This window comes from Mytilus trossulus, chromosome 4 (genome assembly GCF_036588685.1).
Source record: "Mytilus trossulus isolate FHL-02 chromosome 4, PNRI_Mtr1.1.1.hap1, whole genome shotgun sequence".
In the NCBI taxonomy this organism is placed as follows: domain Eukaryota; kingdom Metazoa; phylum Mollusca; class Bivalvia; order Mytilida; family Mytilidae; genus Mytilus; species Mytilus trossulus.
Genome location: NC_086376.1, coordinates 82,845,967 through 82,864,631, shown reverse-complemented (window position 1 = coordinate 82,864,631; position 18,665 = coordinate 82,845,967). Strand labels below are relative to the sequence as shown.

Below are 18,665 nucleotides of genomic sequence, written 5' to 3'. Positions count from 1 at the left end.
GGAGAAATGTACCACGAAATGAGAGGATTTGTCCACTCTGTAAAGCTGGTCTTGGAGATGTATACCACTATATATGTAAATGTACCAACTGTGAAGTTAAGGATTTAAGGGGGAAGTTCATACCTCCATATTATTTAAAATATCCAAATGAAAAAAAAGTACTTGGCATGCTTAAATATAGTAATAGTAATGTGCTGTTAATTTTTATTCAAAAGGTAGAAAAGATGCTTGTCTAATTTAAAACTGTAATAAACACAAACTTATTTTTGAAGATGTATAATTTAAAAATGTATTCTGTTTGTATTATGAACTATGTTGTAATTGATATTGTGTAAATAAATATGCTCCTGTTACGCAGTCTTCTCCGGCTGAGTTTTCTCTAATAAACTATCAAACTAAAATGGATGAGCAAGGATATGTTTTATCCATCTCAACTTGCCAAAGAGCTCAATGTGCAAAATATTTGTTTCTCGAAAACTCTTTTCATCAAGAAACAAAATAACATTTTGTGGTCCAATCTCACATATATTAGGTCGAATGAATTTTTAAACATAGATGATCTATACTTGTACAAGCAATATAACTTACAAAAAATCTTTATGATATACACGTGTAAATATAAAATATTTCTATATTTATTTCATAAATCTATGTAACTGGTTATTTTAACAAAGGAATAACTCCCTAGACATATTAACAAATAGGTATGACGTGTTTGTGGTTTCGTTAATATAGGGTTTTTTTCTACTGATTTTGTGTTTTATTCAAAGTGAAGTTAAGCTTACAGATAAACATAAAGCATTGTCTATACTGGGAAATGTAACTACGTCAAATATAGTATCATGAGATTTCATATGTGATGTTTCAAACTTCAACCTACAAACCTGATTACAAAAGATTTGGACAAGTCTGGAACATATAAGGATCGGTGTTTGGGGTGTTAAAAAGTTACAGAAAACTGAAATGCTGATTGTCTCTTCTTGGTAATTATTTGATCAAAATATACATTGTCTTGGATTGCTATTTGGACTTTGAATCAAACTATTTTTTTTGTTTATCTAGTTCTTCAATTGGCACAACTTTGTAGATTAAAAGATGTAGTACTAAAAACAATGTTTGAAAACGGTGATTAAGAGTGACGATTTTTCTTGCAAATTATAGAAATTGCAATTTACACGTGTTCTTTAGAAAACAAAAGAAAAGCTTGTACACCAGATAACATCATTTAAAGTACTGAGTCCTTAGAAAAACCAAACGATGTTTATGAAATGAAAATTGCTACTATCAATTGCAAATATCAATATCACCGATGCATCATCAGGTTTAAATCAAAGGGTGAATAAATCATTATGCATCCAATATGAAAATGCAGAATATTTGGAATGGTTTGAAATTTTGGATCCAAAACACAATTGCGAAACACTGTGCAATTACCAGTGATTTTCTCGTTTACCATATACACATGGTGGCTAGGTTATAAACTTTCAACTTGCGTTAATTCCGTTTTAATGTAAATATTTTTTGAATGTTTTGCCGTTTCTCTAACTTGACAAAACAAAGCATTAAAGATGTTTAAACATCGTCTAGAATTATCGTTCTGGTAAAATGTATTTTGAACTAGATGAATATATAAAATATGCAGGATCACGGTTGTATTGAATTAATCGGTACTGAAAAAGTTACAGTTGTGTCTCAAAGTTTATATGTTTCTAGTTATTCATTTTTTTTTTAATCAAGTTTCAATTTAGTAAATGCTTCTTTTTATAAAACAAAATACATTTATAAATGATAACTCCCTGTGTAGGGTATATTGTGTTTCCGTCTGAGAATTTTAACCTAGTTAAGTAGAAAAATTAAGGTTCTTTCTTTGCAAGGCCTTTTGGGATTATGGTTATTACAAAAATCGGAAATGGATAAATGTCCGCCTTGGTACAAGCTCATTTATTCTGTGGGATATTCCGCAGGCTTAATTGAATTGTCTTCCACTTTGAACTATTTCAATTACCATAATATTTGAAAAATTGGAAAAGGTTGTAGGTTGTTTATGGTGGTTGCTGGATAAAAAAATGTCACTTACAAAATGTATGCTTCTTTCTATATTACCAACACACCAGTGGTATTTGATGTGCAAGATCTGCATACTATTTCGGAGCACATGAGATTTTCAGATTGGTTCTTGTTGTTCCTTCTTTCTAATTTTTTTTTTGTATACTATGTGGCTCCGTTAAATTCCACGATTCCTCTAAAGTCCACAACACCGCTAAAGTCCACTCTTTTCTTTTTTTATAAAGTTTTTCATTGTAATTTTCCCCTTGATGATACCACATTGTCTTTGAATTCTGAGTTTGAATGTCTCTTTGATTTCTTCCGCCTCTATCTTGCAACGGGTAGTGTGCCGTATACTTGGCGCTTTATGCCTCTATTGGATTTTCCTAATATTTGATTTCTTACTTACTGTCCATTGGCGTGTGAGGCAGCAACGAAGTTTCTCCACATCTGTCTGTTTGTGCCATCTTCTCAAGCTTACCACAGTATGATGGAAATTTTCCATCTCAGACTCAACTGTGCGCCGCCATGTTATTTTATGTCGTCCTCTGCGTCTCTTTCCCTCTAAGGTCCAGAACATTGTTGTGTTTGTAAGTTCTTCAGGGCTCTTACGTAAAACATGGCCAATCCATCCCCATCTTCTCCTGCTAATGAGTATGCTGATTTGATATTTGATTAATGCATTGTTAAAGACTTGTTTTAATGGACTTAGAATTGTGCAGTTCTGTATCTCTATTTAAATAATTCAACATATTTAAACAGTCTTTGAAAATGAATCAAAGAAGGAGCTTTCTGTTATTTATACGTTAGCTAAACGTTTCAAACAGTAGTATTCATTTGTCAAAGTATCTTCTTTTAGTGTTTTTCGATACTTCACTTAAATATGATCCGTTTCTTTTTTCTTTCTAAAAGGCTCTGCAAGACTGAAATATTGTTCAGGAAATACTTTAAGATCAACAATACGTGTAAATATATACGTTTTAGCTATTCTATTTACTAGATGCAATTTACTGAGACTTAGTTGAATGGATTTAACTGTATGTAATAATAGGTTATTGTGATGGCAGAAGGACCCCGCGGGAATGCTTCAGTAAAATAACATTTCTATAGGAGATTGATTTCTATAGAGTAATGTACAATTTAGAAAGATTAGGAAGTCCTAGAAATGTCTATAGTTCGGAAGAGTGTCTAATATTTAGCGGATAATAGCAATTGAAAAGAATTGTTGCTGTTTAAGTGAGGGTCGATAATACGTTTAGATGATTTTCAAACTGGAATAAATTGGATTTTCAATCGTTTTTACCACGACAATTTGTTGTAATTAAATTTAAGCTCTAGCGAAATGCACAAGTGATTTAAAATCATTTAACAAGCAAATGTTTATGCCTTAGTAATTGCAAGTTTGAATTAAACAAATTGATAAACTTATGCTACGTCTATGACTTAAATAAATATTACATGGAACTATGATGAAATTAAAAAAAATAAAGGTTAACACATGTACTTTTATCGAAAGTAAATAAATATTACATGGAACTATGATGAAATTAAAAAAAATAAAGGTTAACACATGTACTTTTATCGAAAGATTGATTGTCGGTTGCTTGATTGACACATTATGGGCAAAATAAGACGTATTCTCGGGGAATCTGATTTGTACAATATTCTCAAATTTGTAAGTTCTGAAAAGGGATTGGATTGTTGATAGTCGTCGATGAATACTTTTATTAAAAACTAAGACCAAAGAGATTGTTACAAAGGTTCCTCTATGTGTGGGGACAACGGTAACTTTCATATGATATAATTAACATGAAACATTCGGTGTCTGTGTATTTATTTATTCAAAACAGCACAATTAATATATATGTACCATACACAAATGTAACTTTTATATTTCAGTTGCTTGATTGTTTAGTTTATATCTGGATTTATTAAAACGATCAGATTCAAAACGTTTTTAAGGACAAGAAAAGACGTTAGAAAAGACGTTAATTGAGACAAACACGTACCGCCTTCTATGAAAATATCATAATCAGTCATGAAGTTTAAAAAAAAACAACAAGTGTTGAGACCTACATTTACTGAGGAAATATGGAAAATTCCTTCGAAATTTGAAGTGATTCAACGTAGACATGTTTAAAAAAAAAAACAGTTTCAATATCTGTCGGAAATTAAGAACACATATAAGGATTTGTTTCTTACTTAAATGTTTAAATATGAATATTGAAAGATGAAGCATATTATATGAAATACCAAGGTGCTGTCAGCAAAACTCACAAAATAATACCCGCCACTAACAAAGTCCATGTTTTTCTCCGTAAGTGTTGCACATGCAAAGTTATTTTGATAGGAGGTTCGCAATAGCATTATATGATCGGTATTAGGAGAAAGTTTCAATCAATTTCAAACGAGGTGCAGGAGGAGTTGTGAATACAAAATGGGTGGCCCGATTAAAGCAATGAGTAAGTCCATGCATTTGTAAAAAGGGGGAAATATGCTTACCATTAGGTGCACACTCTGATGGTCAAGATAGTGAGAACGTTTTGATAAACGATAGGGATACGACAAATGTTTCCCGCTCTTTTGAAGAGTTTGAGCTTTTGATTTTACCATTTTATAAACACTTAGAATGGAAAACATATGTTGTAGACCTAACCTGGTACAGGCATTTTATAATGTAGAAAACGGTGGATTAAACCTGCTTTTATAGCTAGCTAAACCTCTCATTTGTATGACATTTGCATTGAATATTATTATATTGACCCGGATGTGTGAACACAACAAATAAACATAAAAGGAAAATAATGTCAAAAATATGGATACAACAGACAACATTGATGTGTAATCTTAACCAGCTCAAAAACAACAAAGAAACTCAAAATGACATATTCACAAAGTACATAACCAAAACTGAAAGACGAGAACTCAAAATTGATCATATCCCACTAAGACAATGGCGAGATGTATAAGTACCGAGCCACGTCAAATGTATCATTAAAAACAGACTAAACATTATAGGTTAAAAATAACGGATAAGACATTAAAGGTTTAGACAATAGGATTTTTTTTGTGTTTTTGTTTTAATATGCAGTTCAAATTAAAAACAACATATTCCATGCGTTGGTACCCTAGGGACCAATGATACTGAAAAAGAAGGTATACACAATCATTATAAATCGTTGTTTAATTGTGAGAAGAAGAAAAACAATAAATTATGATCGTGAGGTTACATGTAGCACTGGATATAAAAGGATATCTTCGAAATTAGGCAATACATGTAGCAAAGACCATGCTTAAGTAAGGTAAATTCGAAACGTTTATTCAACCCAACAAAACATGGATCGCAATGTCATTATACTGGTATAGATTCCTAGAAAGTTTTATTTAAAAAGAGTTGGAGTTTTGGAGGAGAAGCGGACATAAATGTATATAAAATATGCATGTCATGAAAAAAATAACCAAAATAAAAACATATAAACGAAGAATGTGAGTAAAAATTCAGATTATTTGAGTGATACAGTTTCGACGTTTTCATAATATCGATGTCTCTATCATTGTCAATGTTGAATAACTCAATATTGATTACTATGGATTTACTAAGTTTACATGAGTTGTGTACCTTCAATTGTTGATATTATAAATTGATATTATGCCATTTGTTTGCTTTGTTTGTTTACTAGACTAAGAAATACTTCAATGTCGAATGTGAATAAATTCTTACAACTCACTATAGTGTATACATTTTAGAAACGACAAACCTTAGACTTAAATTAGATATTGAACTTGTCATCCATAATATATATATATTGTAATGCATATGTGAAGGCAATGGAACATGTTTTACAGATTTACCAGAAAAGAAAGGTAAACAAATGTAATTCTATTGTAAAACAGGTTTCAGTTTGATATGAATGTAAAAAAATATCGCTTAACCGAAGGCTTAACCGAAGGCCTCTATTTATACATATATATGTTCCGATCGTGTGAGCAATTCAGTCTTTCACGTTTTCATTTTATATTGTTTTTCAATATAATTTGTAATAAACTGACCAACCAAAATTTGGACGTCTATCTACAAAAAATATCTCCTAAACATGTTTAACCCCGCGTGATTTTTTGCGCCTGTCCCAAGTCAGGAGCCTCTGGTCTTTGTTACATGTAGTCTTGTATTATTTAAATTTAAGATTCTTGTGTACAATTTGGAAATTAGTATGGCGTTCATTATCACTAAACTAGTATATATTTGTTAAGGGGCCAGCTGAAGGACGCCTCCGGGTGCGGGAATTTCTCGTTACATTGAAGACCTGTTGGTGACCTTCTGCTGTTGTTTTTTCTATGGTTGGGTTGTTGTCTCTTTGATACATTCCCCATTTCCATTCTCAATTTTATGATATTAATCGTATCCAGGAAAAGTAGACAATTCCTTTAAGTACTGTATATATTTTTCAATATAATGAGTAATACATTGACAAGCCAGAAATTTGGCGTCTACATTATAAACAAATATGCATAGCATTCATCTAATCCAGGAAAAATCAACATGAAAGTTTTGATGTGCTCGTGGTTTAGTACTGGTTTTAAATTTCGTTTTCTGTGTTACTTGTTGCTTTCGTCGTTTGTATGCAGTGAAATTTAGATTTTATATTTTTTATTTATAGCTTCGTTTTATTTCCTGAATTCGTATTTATATTCTCTATCTTCCTCTCTCTATCTTTTGTTTATTCGTGTTTTTAAAGGAACTATCAATGCTTAAAGCACGAAGTGTGGAAAATTCTGTAGGTAAAGGGGAGATAAGTCAAACAAATAACGGATTTAAGCTTTATGAAGTACACTATTAATTCATGGTCCCATTGCTTTCTATGTTAAATTCCTCCGTTTCAAGTAGGTACACCTATTTTGTTTTAAGTAAAAAACAAAAGTGGCAATCATTGCATTTCAAAGCAACACTTTATGGTGTCTTGTACTGAAAAAATCAACATACCTTTAAAATGGCATATAAGAAAGAACTGGTTCCTGGAACTGCATATGTACACCTATACATATAATGATCGATAACACAATAGTTATACAATGTAAATCTCGACATATACATACATTTTAAGGTTGAAGTAACTATCAGGACGAGAGTATACTGGAATGAAACCTAGTATAATGACTAGCAAAAAAAGAGTCTCCAGTCAATTTCGAGGCAGTAAGAATTGTTTAAAAACTTTAAAAAAAATATTACTCGTGCAAAAACTAAGGGAAAAACTCATTCACGCAAAATTTGACTAGATAGTTTTGTCGATCCTCCGTTTAGGCCCCATGTAAATATCTAAGGATTTGATTGCTCATTGTGCGAATCATTAGACGTGACCCGAAAAAGCGTTAGTTTGACAAATAGCAAAGGTATAATATACTGACAGTCTGTAGACATGCATAAGTTGGTAATATTTAAACAAGGAGATGTAGTATGATAACCAATAAAATAAACTACCCACCAAAGGCAAATGTTACATGAGTCAGAACAACTATAGAGACATGGACTTTAACGAAGTACAAAAAACTAAGCATATTCACTTTGTGTAACTGTATAGAATGGTATCAGAGTTGTCTCATTGGCACTCACCCCACATCTTCCTATATCTATCTATACATTTTATTCATGTTTTTTCCCCAATCTGACCTTGAAATAAATTATAATTCGCCTTCGAAAACATTATAAATCCTTGATTGCAAATGAAACAATATTGTGACCTAATACGATCTATATGGAGTCAGTAAATTCCATATGGGGTGAGAGGGCCCATATGGAATTTAATGACCCCACATATATCGTATTAGGTCACTAGCACACTATGTAACGAATTTATCTTACCGACTATCTTAACATGAGATATTTAGACTATAAAAGTGATCAAGTCTTCAATATTGTTATTTATGAACCAACTTCTATTGGTCTATTAAAAAACAAATGCCAACATTAATAACTTGTTAGCTTTAAATGTATTGCATGGAATTAATTTCAATCGTTCAGTATCAATTCAATAGTCTGTTGAAACCTTTAAGATTTTTTTCTTACCAGTGAGTTGTTTGATATATAAAGGGACACAACTCTACTACTAACCTAATATATAATCTAAGTAACCTTGTATGGAATATATACACGGTTTCCACGAGGTCGCTCTTAACCATTGTTATCCTTAAAATGTATAGGAGGTAAGATAACTCTCCATCCAAGTCATAATTTGTAAAAGTAAAGTACATGTAAAAGTTATAGGTCAAAGTACGATATTCAACACGGAGTCTTGACTCACACCGAAAAACATCAAGCTACAAAAATAGAGGGTCCTCAAATGGTTAGTGTAAAACCATTCAAACAGGAAAATCAACGGTCTAATCTATATAAAAACGAAATACATGAAACATTTATATACCACGTGAACAAACGACAACCACTGAACACCAGTGTCATGGCTAATGACAGGTGCAAACACGTTTGCGCCTTTAAAACGTTTGTAAAAGCGCATCAAATATAACCCTAATCTGAAATAATAGTTTAACATCACAACATGTCCTTCCTCGTGTATCTTATTATAGGTTTTATTTTGTACAAGTTTACATGTATCTGTGTGAAACAATAAGTCTTGCTACTGGATATGACTAAAAATCCCAAGATGGGTGATACACTCTTATAAAGAGGTGCGTAATTAATACCCTGTCGGTCGGCATACCAATGGTCAATCCGTATGGTGTTACTTTGAGTGTGACCGTAGTCTCATTTTCTGAGCATGCACCAGCTTTTTTTTGTATTTAGATATTCAAATTGATATATACCAAAGATATATACATTAGACACTTTGAGACATACAACATTATACACTTTGAGACATACAACATTATACACTTTGAGACATACAACATTATAAACTTTGAAACATACAACATTATAAACTTTGAGACATACAACATTATAAACTTTGAGACATACACCATTATTAACTTTGAGACATACAACATTATAAACTTTGAGACATACAACATTATAAACTTTGAGACATACAACATTATACACTTTGAGACATACAACATTATAAACTTTGAGACATACAACATTATAAACTTTGAGACATACACCATTATAAACTTAATATAAACTTATAGACATAAAAAAAAAACAAGTTTTATATATCTCTGCGTATACTAACTTCGTTTTTGATTTACTTTATAAACTGTTTACTAGATTTCGTTCATATTCATTATGACCTATTTGATCAACATCTAATCATTTTTTTTTCGATTATATATCAAACACTATATTGAGGCTACCTACTGATAAGGAGGAAAATCGCAACTCAGTAAAATTAGTATATTCTTGCATTGGTATTGCTTGTAGCTGTCGTTCTTATGTTTTTGATATTTTTTGTAATTTGTTTCGTTATTATAAACTAGGCCGTAATTTTTTCAGTTTTTTCGTTTGAATTGTTTCACATATTTCATGTTGAGATCTTTTTATAGCCGACGAATATACGGTATGTTTTGTCACAGGTCTAGGTCTATGTCGACCGTTTTCCCATATGATTATTACTCAGTACACCAACATCATTTGAACTCCCATAGAAAGATAGTGTTTTATTGACAATCATACTACATCTGATTTTTATTAAGACGATGAAAAAATCCAGTTTGAGTTATCTCCCGTTTGCCTACTAATGGCATTACCTTAGCTTGTGGGTTAAAATGGTATTTTGAATATAAATAAGGAAACAACATGTTGAATAATTACATTTAAAATATAAAATGCAACAATTCCATGGTTACAAACCTAATTTAAATATATAATTCAATTGGAAGTCGTAGTTTTTCATCCACATTGATTTTATGACTGAAATGCCAATCTCAGATTTAAATCAACAACAAATTGCAATGTGAAGAATTGTTCCTTAGCAACATTTTACCTGTTTGCAGATATTTATTTTGCTTTATCCTTGACAGTAGTTCAGAATAAACTGATAAGATTTCAAAGAATCACATGCATTTCAAACAATAATTGGTGTCTATTTATAATGATTATACCAGCAGCTGTCATTGTTGATAATGTCCTTATAGTTTGACGTTTGCATATTTTGTTTTGCGGACTGTGGGTGTGAAAAATCGCTTCATCACATTATGGTAAACTTTTAAATTGCTTTGATTTTTTTCTTTTGAGTAAAAAAAGGTCGTCACCGGGTCAAACAAAAGAATACATTTACTTACTGCTGTCTACCAAGTATGGCCTTTAAGGATTGGATTAGATTCGCAGTCAGAATAAACAGCTTAGGTTTGCTGATTTCATTGTGATCTAGCGCATCAAATAGTCAAGACCTGTTGTATTGAGTATTGAGAATTGGTCTTAAACAAAGAAGAGTACATATGTTATTCGAAATATATCTTACGGTAAAAAAATATCTATTGCGAAAAATCGTTCTATGACATTATTGTGAACTTTTAACGATTTTAACACTCATTCTGCTTTGATTTCCCTTCAGTTTCCGGAGTAAAGAAGGTCGCTTGTTCAATCAAGTTACAGCATAACATAAAAATAATTCCAATGAAGTAACCAACTGTGTCATTTATGACAAAACAACAATTGAAAAACAAATATGACGGACAACAGCTTGTGAAATGAATTTCAGACTCCCGACTTAGGTTTTGAACACAATGAATGTGACGGGCTTGAACATGTTTGTGAGCGCTCAAATCTCTATTGACTTGTGGAAATTCAGTTACTGAAATAAAGTAGGTTGTAGTTCCCAACCTGAAAAAAACAAAATAGATAGGGGAATTTTTTTCGGTTATACTTCATTTTTTTTTTTATTACTATTTAGTATGCAAATGCTCATTTCATGAAAAGTTACAGACCAAGGTTAAGAATTGATCTGGTTGGGCCAGATAATTTCGTGGATTTGACTCTTGGACTTAGAGAACTATTTGGAATACAGTTTTTCGCACGATTTTGTTTCTTCTGACTCCATTAAAGACATTAAAGATAAGATGGAAATCATACCTATAAATCAGAAGTAATGCTTGACCCATATATAAAAGTGAAAACTCATCTACTGTAAAAATTACAATTGGAAAGGCGATGTTGTTGTTTTACATTCAATACTGAATAATTTAGTAAATGTTCATTTAAGATGTTTGTGTTTTATTTTATCTAAAATCTTTTGTAAGTGTTCTATTTGATTATTTTAAGAGCTTGTTTGTGGTTTTTTAGGCATAAACATTAGAAACATGACACATATCCATAGTTGGCAACTTTATGAATGAATCCCCTGGAGACTGTGAAAATTATTAAGCTATTTAGAAAAGAATGTTACTGTTTGACGTCAATGGACATTTTATTTAACACCAACAAATTTGAAACTTTGCAAAATTAAGTATCTCGTGACTTTAATATTTGATATAAATCGGTTAAATTGCGTTATCGAAAACTCGAACCACTATCCCGTTAAATGTCAAACCCTTATATGAGTTTCTTTAAAACAAAATGCACCAGCATATGAAGATAAGCTGGTTTATCGGTTGGCCTCATTCTAATGTACGGTTTCTGATTAAGGATGGAAATGAATACCTCATTAAGTCCTGCAAATCTTCTTTCTATTACATAACAAAGCCCTAATGTTACATAATATACCAGCATTTATAGGTATAGATCTTGTCTCAAATGTTCGTGACATTGTTAATTATATTATATTAAGCCATTTTATGCTTTACGTTTGATCTTGATTTTTGTTTTTTCACTGATGTTTTTTAAAAAGTGTTCGTTGCTTTGCTTTTACATTTTCAAAATAACTTATTATTGCTTTTGTCAATGATTTGATTGTTTTGGAAAGAACAAAAAATAAAAGTTAAAATGTGAATGCAGCTTTTAATGTTGTCTTTTGTTCCTGGTCATAAAAACGATACTTTGTTGTCCCTACCTAAAATATGATCTAAGCTCTCAAACAACAGTTTATATCATGAACGAACGTCTCTCATTTAATAGGCAATAGTTTTGAACAGCTAGTATTTGAATAAAAACTACAGGACTAGTGGCTATAAGGACCATTTTCGGCCCCACCCTCAAATTTCATTTAAATTGTCATGTTGTGAGTCTATAGCGTAGACCTTCTGAAAATTATTGAATTTTGGGTCTAGCTCGTTTATTCTGTTTCCTAGCAACCAATATAATGGCGGAGTTAAACTCATCAAATATGATAATTATACACAAAAATGAAAATGCCATGACAGAGATTGATAATAAAAAAATGGGGGGGGGGGGGGGGGGGGGGCGTCCTTCAGCTAGTCTATCTTATGCTGTTTCCGTTCTCTTTCAATCAAATTTTATAGAACTTGTTCTCTATGCTCATTACCAACAAAGACACATCCAATTGCAATATATGTAGTTGAATTTTAAAAATAAATTTCGTGTTTCTAGCCAATTATGTAAATTTAAGCAAAATAATCTTTTAAATTCGCCCCCCCCCCCCCACCCCCCCCCCCCCCCCCCCCCCCCCCCGTTTCTAACATAAATCATGGATTCTACCCTAATACCAGAGAGAGAAGATTACCCCATTCAAACACCAGATTGTGAATGGTAATTAGCAGAAACATAAAATAAAGTATAGATTTTGTTATATTGAAGGTCTATCAAACATTTCATAATTAAAAAAATGTCATCAAAGTTGTTATTGACTCCCTTACACATGAATTCATTGCTTTCCGGTTTTTTTTTAAAGAAATTTAACTAGATATACTTACAAAAATCATATTAGGAATACACGTTACATTCATAAACAAAAAAAATAAAGTTCCTAAAGGCATAAGAATGTATAAACTAAACTTTGTCAGATGAATAGGTCCAATTTGGACACCAAATTTCAGCTTTTTTTTGCTCCGCTTGACTTTGAAAATATAAAATAAACTATCGCACCAACCTTGCACCAAAAAGATTTTTTATTCGAAGTTTGATATGTATGAACTTGTCAAAATGTTAAAATTTCTTATTGGTGCAAGCATGGTGCGGTGATCAAAATTTAGAAAAAACATCAAAATTTCGGTATTTTTGCTGATTTTCCCAATTATGACGTCATTTGCACCGACCATTGTGACGTCTTTGAACCTTTTTTTGTAAGATGATTTTTTTTTTAAATCATTGACTTATAATCTAATAATTTATGGAGAAAATTCTGCTGTGTTAGAATTTTTATTATCTTGTAAATCTGGGGCCGTTTTATGCCATTATAGCCCCTACTCCTTTAAGTTTATAAACGTGCACTTTTTATATTACAGTCTAATTTGTAATATTGATAGATTATCGTTGATAATTTCAACTCGATTGCTTTTCTCGCTTGAACTGGTACGGCGAAAGCGAGAAAAGCAATCGAGTTGATATGCCCAATGATAATCTGTCTGTCGCTATTTTACCTATGACAACGTTGTTAATTCCATGTAAATAGCAACGCCACGTGCCTCCTTAGTTTCTAGCGATAATTTTCCATCTCAAGCGAGTAGCATGATATGAAAAATTATTACAAAAGAAGATCAAAGAAAACATGCACAACATAGCGATAATACAATTTCCCACAGCTTTCGTTACTCAATCTTAATTCATCTGAGTTAATTATTGTTGCTGTTGTTACACCATTTATCACATCCACTTAGTGCTATACTTATAGAACCACTGGCTTTTAATCATAACATTGCGTATATTGAATCCTGATCGACAATAAAATGTGTTTCTTATAGAAACCATCGTTGTTTTTGTCGTGGCAACGTATAGCATTACCCCTTGAAGCCATCAAACAACTTTATTAAGTTCTCAATAGCCTTGTAGTAAATAACATTGTTGTATGTCTCAGACAAAACTTTGCTGTCTTTGTCCTCGTAATTTGATCCGTCGTGAACAAATGTCGTCAGCTAGAATTCGTATACAGCCGTAAATGGCAATGATCTTATAGCGGATAATGCGCACTATATTATATAAAATAAGATATCTACTATGATGATACGATATCAAATATATAAGGGAAAAACTAAATGACATTCAGATATTTTCAATTGAATAAAACCTTCTGCGTAAACGAAAAGTCAAGAGAGATTTTGGTTCGAGTAGAAAGACAAGTACTCATTAAATGCAGTTAAAGCGTGCAATGATTTACGACATTCTACTAATCCGATTTACGTTTGGTTATCCTTTTGGAATGTGTTCCTAGAATTCCAGAATAACATGACATGCAGAGTTTTGAAGTACTTAGTATATAAAGAGCAAAGATGAATAGGCTTTAAATGTTGTATAAAATTGCATGTGAGCCTCTTTTTCGGATTTTAATGGGTAGTTATTGATATCTTTCAAATCATCATTATTGTTAAGATGCATATTATTCCTAATCATCATTATGATTACATATTAGACAAGAATTAGTTTAAATCCAATAAAGTGTTAACAGACCTTTTGATTTACAAGATTTCGACTTTAATTCATGGATTGCGTGAATGGCTTGAAAATACATAGTATAAGTGACATATCTTTAAGGGCATTTCGATAATAGAAAAAAAATGTAACTCAAGTTTTACTTTCATTTTCTTAACTAACATTTCCGTGACATAAACGTGCATTGTTATCCTCCACGCTGCACTGTAACCATTGCACTGCAAGTTTCCAGTGCTTATATACTATTTATCATTCGCGTTAAGCGCACTGCATGTACCAGTGTTATCAAATGTAACCGTGTTGCGCAGAAACGAGTACAGTCATGATTGCACGTTTTAAGAGGTGCACGCGTTTAGAGTTTGTCCTCCGCATTGTATAGTAAATAAGTGCACTGCAAGTGTCAAGTTATGGTTATCCGTTGTTCGCAGGAAACAGCGAAATGCTAGTTTCCAGAACACCATCTTAGAATATGTACATGCATGTAGTAATATTTCTACAGTTACAGGGGAGGTAATGACGTTGCTAACGTAATTTGTTATTTTCGCGACGTCGAACTGTGACATATCGGGAAAAGATGCATTTTTTGACTGATTTTTATCATTCAAACTGATTTAATTTGAAAACGAGTTCATGGACCCCTATTTTTCAAAACGGCATTTTGTTTCATTTTGCAGGGAGATTATGTGACCCAAATTTTATAAAACTGTAAATAGAGGATTTTTTTTAATTTTGATTAACATGCAGTAAAAAATGACGTTTTTTCCTCTATTCATGAACATTTGATAAATTTGAGTTATTTCTGAATAAAATATTGCATATATTTTTAGGATATTTATAAAATACAGAAATTACCGATTATTTAACAAAAAACAATTTGTGATTATCTTTTATAACAAAAAAGTTATGTCTTTCTTTCGAAAAAGAAATTACGGCCACAAATCTGAAATTTGAGCAAATATACAAAATTTCTACCTAATTTTACTCAAAAAGTAGCTCATGAAGGTCTATTTTTTATTACATATTTGATTTAATCAAGTAAAAAATAGCCTATATGCAAATTTTCACGAACTTGTAAATACAGGATCAAAACTGTATCGTATGCTATTTCAACTTCTCGATGCAATTTTGTGTTTGTTTGTCTTCTTTTTTCGTGCCCTGGTGTTGACTTCGGTTCCTTATTCTCATATATTCCATTTGTATTTGGCTTCCATATTTGTTTTATACTTCCAGCAGCGACCTGGAAGACTTTATTATTGAACATTGTGTAAAACGTTCTACAATTAGTATTTTTGATCACACTTGCATCATGATAATGAGACCGTGTAGGATACTTGAAGTGCGAATGACGCAATACCGTGTATATTGTATATGAATAACTATCTAATTAGAATTAAGACAGATGGTTTGTTAATAGATATTTGATCGACCATAGTAGATTGGAGTAGATCTGATAAAAACCTAATTTATGTGAAGTGTGAGTCAAAGACTGCATGCAGTTAATTTTTGCTCATTTTTTGTATTTTTGGCATCGAAAAAGTGTTGTCTTGGCACTTTACATATATACATGTAATGAGAACATATATTATATAGCGTTTTTTTCTATTTGAAAATTAAAGTTACATTACTTCCATTGACCAGTTTTAAGCTATAAGACTTGATTGTGTTTTCAGAGACGTATTTTTTGTTAATTGTGAATGATAAGAATTGCAACTAAATAGTTCAGGTGTTTGACATTTGAATTCTATATCTATATTAAGCCTTATGGAGGTAGATATCAGATTAGAAAGATTGATTGTTTGTTGATTGATTTAACGACAATAAGAAGTTTACTAAAGTTCACGAAAATAAATGTCTATGATTCAATATGCAACAATAAGCAGGTGGAAATTTGTAGTTGAATAAACCCCAAAAGAGGCTGTATTGGAGGAGTCAACAGCAAACACATCTCATACTAAGCGTGCATTGCCTGTCACATTGTAATGGCGTTATCATAAGGGTTAGCACATGAATTACATCAGCATGATCAGGTTAAAATCGATCGTACTCTGACAGTTTTTCATAATATGATATATCATTTACCCTTAACTTTATCTTTCACTGTGTTCAGTTTGTCTGGACTTGTCAATCCAAATCATATATACAAGTGAGAGGTTTAGCTAACTATAAAACCATTTTCTACAAATGGAAATGACTGTTTCCATTCAGTTATTTTCCATTCGTATGGTGTGTTTGCCGTTTTGATTTAGCCATTTGATAAGCTAGGGACTTGCCGTTTCAGTTGTCCTTAGAGCTAGATATTTTGGAATAATTTGAGGTTCATATATTAGAAGTATTGAAATATTTCCAGTATATTTTTTTCTATGAAGTTAAATATTTATGTTTTCCTATATTACACCTTTTTTGTATTTCTTTTCTTTCTGAAGTGATTTATTTCTTGTGGAGTTCTGTAATAATCATAAAATGTATTTCGATTTCCTGTCCATTAAAAATTCAATATTCCGATTCAAGTGCAAAAAAATAAATTTTAAATGCATAATGTAAAGACAATTAAACACATTTTGTTTAGTGACATCGATTATTATTCTATATAGAATTGTGACATTTAAAAAAATGCAAATTGAGGGACATAATTGCAAATTCCATTTAACAGTTGACAAGTTTACGTATTATTAATATAAATATATTTTATAATAAATGAAGAAAATCGAATAAATCAGAAATAATTGACAGCGATGTCTATGTATGATTTTTTACACAGGACATAAACCGATTATCGATATACAATTATCATTAGCCTTTATAGCAATTTTGTCTGGAATCAATCTGGAGTATTATGTATGCATATATTAATATAAACATACATTTGTTCTTGATATTAAGATCAAGTACTGGTGTTGTACTTACAGTGTAACAATAGAATTTTTTGAAAACAATTTCATGAGAAAACAAATAGTTTGTGAAATCATAAACAGTTTAATTGTGTGGATTGAAAAAGAGGATCATATTTGATATACCAAAAGTTAGGAAAGTTTTGACCAGAGTGTTTGATATTTTTGGATTAAAGTGCATATTCTTCTTGTCGTACGTGCATTGTTGAAAGGAATTAAACCGAGCGCATACTGACTGATTTTTTTTTATAATTTTCAAATTATGGAAATTACGGAAAAGGATCCAATAATATATTGATCTATTTCACAAATAATAATAGACATCATTAGTACAATTGTCACTCGTAAATTAATGTTTCAGTCTTATCAACGGTTGATTCCCACGCTGGTTAGAATAAAGTTACGAACGTCAAACTTTAACGTGCTTCTGATTCGATTGGTTGCTGGCTCGAGGGACTTTTGATTTTATGAAACATTCCAAAACCTTCATTAAAAGCTGCACCAAATTAGTAGACATACTTATAAGGTTGAGTTGGGGCAAACGTGGTGTCTCTTGTTATAATGGAAATTGATTAATCTGTTTGGTTGAGAGCGAATTTGACAAATTCAATCAAGATTTCGTTAAAGATCTTATTTAGATTAGTGAATCTGCCGACTAGCGTCTGCTTATTTTTTTTTCCTGAAAAAGCAAAACGCTAATTTGACGTACGTTTAGAGTTGAGATGTGTAATATGCAAGACTGAAATCATCGCAAAGAATTATCGGTGCCGTATTTCTTGTTCATCCAGTCTTATGAATTATCAGCTTATTAATAAATTCTAAGAAGTCATTTAGTCATTTTAAAGACAGAAATCAGGTATTTTTTCAATAAAATATTGATAAGTCTAGATCTAATACGACAGATCAAATAGTTGACAGTTAGGTTCGAGTTACTAATATCCGTATGGTTATTACCTAAACAGGTAGACATATTTGTAAAAATGACTAATGAGACGAAAAGAAAATGCCAAGTAAAGACTATCATATAAAAATATCTGTTGTCAAAAATAACAGAATCGCTTTGTTAAGTAATCTTAATAACATTAACAACTGAAAAAAGGTGTCGACCGCTAAATTGTCTAACAACAATGGAACGAAAGTTTACCATGAAATCTCCATTGAAGGAAAATGAACCAGCGCAGCCAAGAAAAACGTCATTTCTAGAAAAGCTTGTCACACGTTATAAATGCTGTCTTCTAAATTGGATCATACTGAAATTTTTTCAAAAAGGTAAGTCTGGGATTTTTTTCCGTCAAATA

At 31.5% G+C, this 18,665-nt stretch overlaps 1 protein-coding gene across 4 annotated transcripts in view; it reads left to right on the top strand.

The window, feature by feature from the left end:
* Positions 1-18,665, top strand: part of LOC134716136 (Kv channel-interacting protein 4-like) — a 180,024-nt gene that overhangs the window by 53,033 nt on the left and 108,326 nt on the right. Inside the window, exon 1 of one of the 4 annotated variants that reach the window (XM_063578927.1) lies at positions 17,644-18,636. The exons of the other annotated variants lie outside the window; for them this stretch is intronic. Coding sequence (XP_063434997.1) covers positions 18,495-18,636 — 142 coding nt within the window. The 5' untranslated portion in view covers positions 17,644-18,494. Of the gene's footprint in view, positions 1-17,643; positions 18,637-18,665 lie in introns of those variants that run through there. 4 annotated transcript variants of the gene reach the window in all.